This window comes from Lonchura striata, chromosome 7 (genome assembly GCF_046129695.1).
Source record: "Lonchura striata isolate bLonStr1 chromosome 7, bLonStr1.mat, whole genome shotgun sequence".
NCBI classification, from domain to species: domain Eukaryota; kingdom Metazoa; phylum Chordata; class Aves; order Passeriformes; family Estrildidae; genus Lonchura; species Lonchura striata.
In genome coordinates, this window is record NC_134609.1 from 37,167,080 (window position 1) to 37,173,256 (window position 6,177).

At 54.3% G+C, this 6,177-nt stretch overlaps 1 protein-coding gene across 1 annotated transcript; it reads left to right on the forward strand.

The window, feature by feature from the left end:
- Window positions 1–925: 925 nt before the first annotated feature.
- On the forward strand, window positions 926–3,475 carry LOC144246632 (C-type lectin domain family 2 member B-like). The gene is made up of 6 exons (XM_077784800.1): window positions 926–940; window positions 1,574–1,800; window positions 2,179–2,277; window positions 2,379–2,557; window positions 2,758–2,858; window positions 2,949–3,475. The coding sequence occupies exons 2-6, from the start codon at window positions 1,641–1,643 to the stop codon at window positions 3,061–3,063; spliced, it is 654 nt and encodes a 217-aa protein (XP_077640926.1). The 5' UTR covers window positions 926–940; window positions 1,574–1,640; the 3' UTR covers window positions 3,064–3,475.
- The last annotated feature ends 2,702 nt before the right edge of the window (window positions 3,476–6,177 follow it).

A 6,177-nucleotide genomic window follows, 5' to 3' on the forward strand; every position in this document is an offset into this window, starting at 1 on the left:
GCAATCACCATTTCCCATGTTTTCTATGTTTAAATGGAAGGGGAATACCTTTATTGTACTGTTTGAATTGAGGGAAAGAGCTCCATTTTCATCATCTTCAGGTTCCATTTGACGGCAAACACGGCTGTCCCTGGTTTCAAAGGGCTTCCTTTGAGAGGAAACCTCTTTACGTGCCATTGTAAGAATTCCATCGAGGGGGACCCTCCATTTGAAGGGACCTTCACAGACGAGAAAGATGTCCAAAGGCCGCAGAATGGTCTTTGTTGAGGGAATGTGAAGAGGAAACTGCATTTCCCTGTTTCCCCTCATTTTCAGAGGCGAAATTGAGGAAAATCCCCCTTGATTCACTTTTTATTCGGGATTACATTGAGGGGAGACCCTCCTTAAGCATAATTAAGGGATCTAAATTGACAGAGAACCTCCGACGCCGCCGGACGCCCGGCACTGCCTGTGCCGCCGCCCAGCCCAGGAATCTCCGCAGTAATTCAGTGTTTTGAGACCCAGAAAAAGCTTCCTCCTACGCGGCTCCTCTTCTTATAAATACAATTCCATTCCGGTAACCACGTCGTGAAACAAAAACAAAACCGAAACCGCGGATCGCGACCGCTCCGCTGCCCCCGGCCCCGGCCGCGCTCCCCGCGCTGATTGGTCAAAATGCCAAAGCCCCGCCCACAGCGCTGAGGCTATAAATGGCGGGGGCGCCGGCCCCGAGCGGTGTCGGTCCGGGAGCGGAGCGGCGGCGGCCCCGGAGCCCGGCGAGGCGGCGGCCCCGGAGCCCGGCGAGGCGGCGGCCCCGGAGCCCGGCGAGGCGGCGGCCCCGGAGCCCGGCGAGGCGGCGGCCCCGGAGCCCGGCGAGGCGGCGGCCCCGGAGCCCGGCGAGGCGGCGGCCCCGGAGCCCGGCGAGGCGGCGGCCCCGGAGCGCGGAGGCGGCTCGGACCAGGTGGGATCCGCGCTCGGTTCCGCCCCAGCTCGGGGCTCGCTGCGGGCTGGGGCCGCTGCTCGGGCGGGCGGTGTCCGTGCCCGGCTCGGGGCTGGCACGGGATGAACCCGAACGTGCCTCAGAGCCCAAAGCGCTGCGGGCGCCGAGCGGGGGCAGAAAGCGCCGCACGCTGCCCGCTCCGGGGCCGAGGCTTCTCGGCGCTGCGCTCTCTGCCAGGAGCCGCTCCACGGGCACGGGCAGGGAGCCAGAGCGGCTGTGCCGGCGCTCGGTGTCCCCGGGCTCCGAGCCGCCGGGGCACGGCATGCGGGGGACAATGGTGAACCCCCGGGGCTGCTGGTTCCTGCCCCTGGGCAGGCGGGCTCCGAGCCGCAGCTGCCCTGGGCCGGCAGCATCCGGCAGCTGCCCGGCGCTGTCAGCGCCTGTCCCGCACGGAGCTGGGCTGCAGCGGCTGCAGAGCCACAGGGGCCGGGGCTGCGGGGAGCGCAGAGCTCCCGGAGGCTGCGCTTGTCTCCGCAGCTGCTGCCGCAGCCCTGGGGAGCGGGGACAGCGCAGCCAGAGCCCGCACCGCCCTGCTGAGCCTCGGGGTCCCGCGGGGCCGGCACCAGCAGTGACCTCGCATCGTGTCCCTTTCAGGGTGCCACCACCGCGAGTGTAAAGCTGTTCCCGAGGCGATCTCCGAGAGGCTTTGTCAGCACTCCTGATGGGTCGGGAGCAAGGTGCTGTTTGTTCCAGGCAGAGAGATGAGGGCTGTGAGCTGGAGAAGGGTGAATTCTGCTCTGTTGATGGGCTTCAGAAGGAGCCCCTGGAGAATGGAAGAGCAATCACCAAAGTACTGAAAAGGAACCTCAGAATATTCCCTGGTGAGCAAGGCACCCCACTATTGCCTCTAGGGAGGGGACAGTGTCACCTCCCAATGCCAGGGCTGGCATTTGTGTGGCTGTTTCCCAATGTCTGGAAGAGGCCTCGAGCTCTGCTGGGCCACATCAGTGGCTGGAACCAAGAGCCCCAGCTGCCCCCAAGGCTGTGCAGTTCTCCTGCTGCAGCCTGTCCCCACAGCTGTGTCCCTGGCTGTCCCCACAGCTGTGTCCCTGCCTGTGCCCAGGCTCTTGGCTCTCTGGCTGCCAGCTGAGTGAGGGGCACAGTGGCTGAGGGGTCCCTGCTGTGCTCCCTGGGCACGGGGTGAGCAGATTGCAGGGCCAGGTCTGGTTCTGGCAGCCAGCAGCTCTTTCCTGCTCCAGGTGAATGGTTCAGCTCCCATCCCGTGCTCACGGCGGTGCTGATTCTGCTGCTCCTGGTGCTGGTGCTGGCTTTGGGGGTGGCCTTGGCTGTGCAGTCAGGTAAGGGAGGGGCAGCAGGCTGGGCCAGCCCCTCGGGGCAGAGCGGGGTCCCTGCTCCCTGCAGAGGGGAATCCTCAGACCTTCTCCTCTTCCCCCTCCAGCACCACAGGTTCCAGTCACACCTGCGACTCCGCAGTTGGTTCTGGGCTGTCCCCCTGGCTGGGTTGGGTACAATGGGGTCTGCTACTACTTGTCAAAGGATTCCAGGACCTGGGATCAGGCTCAGGAATGGTGCTCGGAGCTCGGGGCCTCCCTGGCCATTCTCCAGGATGAGGCCATGGTGAGTGAGGGGCTGCGGGCGGTGTGGGGTGGCTGAGGGGAGCCTGGGGGTGCTCCTGGGCCGGGCTGGGTGCTCGTAGGGCTGGGGGTGCAGCCCTGTGCCGGGGCCTTGCAGGGAAGGAGCCCCGGCGTGCGGGGGCAGCCCCGGGCACGGGTCCCCCCGAGGGGCCGGGGCAGCTCCCACTCCTCTCTCCTGGGCAGGATTTGCTCTTCCGCCTCCGCGGGAACGTCGATTACTGGATCGGGCTGCGCAGACGGGGCGAGCGCCTGCACTGGGGGGACGGCAGCAGCTACAGCTCCAGGTGAGTGCCGGGGAGCCGGGCAGGGCCTGGGGGCACAGGGGCACAAGGTGTTCCCCTGGGAACCAGCGCTGTCTCTGCTCCTCCCTGCAGGGTTCCTGTCTTTGGCAATTCCCAGTGCGTGTACTTGGCTGGCGATAGACTCAAGAGCGAGATGTGCTCAAATGAGCGGCCGTATGTCTGCAGCAAGGCCCAAGCTGCCCTGTGACAGGGCTGCAGAAAGGACCTTGTCCACACTGGGCAGTGCCAGCTTCAGCTCTGAGCCCAGCACAGGGCTGTCCTTCCTCAGCTGCACCCTGTGCCTTGCACTGACTCTCAGGGTCACCTCAGTCCCTGCTCATCCCCAGTGCCAACACAGGGGTGGGTGTTCAGGGGAAAAGTCTCTGCAGTGCATTCTGCCACTGGTGCTGCCTACAGTTAGTTGATTGTCCTTATTGAAACATGGGTGACTCTTTAAAATTTTTATAGAAGTTTGTTAAGGGATAAAATCCTGTGCTGAGGTGATTGGCTATTTGCATATGGTTTACTTAAACTATGTTCTTATTGTACTGTTATGTTACAGGCCTATATGCATATTCTTGAGTTTGTGCGTACTCAAATATTTGTTTGAGTTTCGAGGTTTTTTTCCTTGATTTTAACCTATGGCTTTTCTTCATGCTGCTTAGTACATTAAGCTAATATATGTTTTTCTTGTGGTTCTATCTTTTTGTATTTTCACTCTCTGATAGCAAGGGTCAATAATTCTTCTTTTTTTGGATGCCCTGGTTTCTGTTTCCATTATGTGAAAAATGCTTATGATATGGCTCTACGCAGAGAGTTATTATATGTATTATGTTATATTGATTAGTTGTTCTTCTGTAGTTAAGATGAAGATTTTAGTAGTTAGAATAAACACCATGTATGTGGGGGGGAAGGTTTTTTTCTGGTTTTTTTTTAGAAATTAGATACTTGCTTTGAGGAACACCTAAGTGTTCCAAAGGAGAGGAATTTATGGCTTCTTATCAGAAGAAGCTAATTTCTTCAGGCCTTGCTCAGACTCGAAGATGCCATGGGTATTAAAGGAAACAGTTGACATACAACAGGCAGAGTTTCTTGTTTTAAATAGCATGTATGAATAACCATGAAGGATATATAAATATGTAACAAGTGTATTGGTTTAAGGCTGATTCCTTTGTTTTCAAGGGATGCTTTTCGCGACTTAGTGTCCGAGAGCACCCGGACGTCCCTAATTATTTGCTTTTTATTATCTTGTAACTGTCCTGACTCTAAACTTTATTATTCTAATTGTATTACTATTTTTATAACCATTTTATTATTATTAAACTTTTAAAATTTTAAAAACCAAGTGATTGGCATTTTTCACAATTATGGTAGCAGAGGATGGTTGCTAACACCTCTCTGCCGGTGCCTTAGGAGACTCAGAGTGAAGAGACGCGTCCTGCCCTGGTTGGGCAGCTTCGCTCTGTTCCCCTGGTGCTACCGACAGACGCAGGTTTTGATCCAGGGACAAAAGGAGACAATAAAACAAAGAAAAGGGAAAGGATTCCCTAAAACCGCAGTAATTAGCCCCTAAGATTAACGCATACGCGAAGAACAAAGACCCAAGGAACGAGGATAGGTGAGTATTTGTTGGGATGGGGCCGATAAGGGGGGGATGAATGGGTGTGAATGAGAGGTGAGCTGGTCATCCCAGACTTGCCAAATGAGAGCTGTAGTCTCCCACTCTGCGTTTCCATCTTCTTTCGCGAGAAAAACGGCCAGGAAAGAGACGAAGCGAGTGAAAACAAGAATGAGAGAAACCCCCCCCGGGGAAACTGGGACTGGGTCTCCGGGAAGGAGTGGGATACCTTGGTGTGGGGGGATAGGAAATGAAAATATAAAAAGAGGGTTTTCTTGACATAATTAATTGGGTAATTAAAAAGCAAAAAGAGAGTTTTCTTGGCATCGTTAATTGGGAAAAAATAAAAGGGTAAAAAGAGAAGGTTTTCCTTGGAGGGGCATAAATTTGCTGGGTCAAGAGATTAACATCCTAAGAGCACTCAGCGTTGCCGGATTGAAGGATATCCAAGAGAATCTGGGGTTACGGCTGGGTTGAGTGATATCCAAGAACACCCGAACTGGCCAGTAACACCTAAAAGTGTAATAGGTGTGTTAAAATTCTGCAGAATGGAGAGACTTCCAGGATTAAACCTGCTGGGTTGATGGATGTGGGTTACATTCCAAGAGCACTCCAAATAAATGTAGATATATGGATATGTAATATAGATTGTTTAAAAGTAAAAGGTACCTTGTTGTTGTATGTGAGAGTGAGTGAAAAATAAAAGTGAGTGAGCGTGGGCAAGTGAAAGTATATGTAATAGTATTGTCAAGTCGAGAAGTATGAATGAACAGGCTTGAGGGTGTCAGTGTGTGTGAGAGTGAGAGATAAAGGTGAGTAAATACAGATGAATGGAAGTATATAGAATGTAGATTGTTTATTTTGAGCTTTATTTCCTTGGACGAGGTGGATTGTGTTGAACGATATTGCGAGAGAAAGGACTTTCTGTGTAGTTGAAAGAAGGTGGTACTCAGGTTGTTAGAGAAAGTGGGAAACAGAGACAGAGAGGACGATTAGATAAGATCTTGGGATGGGACAGAAATCCAGTAAGAAGAATACAGAGAGAGAAGAAAAAGGAGTAAAAATTTAGCAACGGAAATACCCCAAGATAGCCCTCTAGGAGTTATGTTAGCCAACTGGGAAAAAAAAAACCCTTGTACGAGAAAGAAAGACAAGGTAAAGATGATACAATTTCATATGCTAGAATGGCCGGTAAAGGAATTAAGATCTGACCATGTTTACTGGCCTAGATACGGCTCTTTTGAAAGTTGGATTTGTCATGATCTCAATGTATTTGTAAATTGAAAGGAATCGTTTAATTCGGAAGAAAGAGAATATGCCACATGTTGGACAGGAGATTATAGGAAAATAAAAATCTTTAAAGTATCAGAAAATTTAGGGGATAAAACAAGAAAACAGAAAGGAAAAGAGAGGGGAGCAAGAGGGAAAAAAGGAAAAGGAGTGGGATCCTTTTCAGGCTTTGCCCCCTCCGCTCCCACTCACGCCCCCGTCGCTTGTCCCGGCCCCGCTCGCCGCCCGCTCCTGCCCCGCTCCCGTCCCAGGCGCGGGTTCGCTGCTCTCAGCGGCTGCTCCTGCCCCGGTTCCCGTCCCGGTGTGAGCCCACCGCCCACAGCGGCCGCTCTGCCGGTCCGGTCCCGCCGGTCCCGCCGCAGCGCTCCCGGTGCCGCCCCGCCGCCCGCAGCCGCTGTGCCCGGCCCCGTCCCG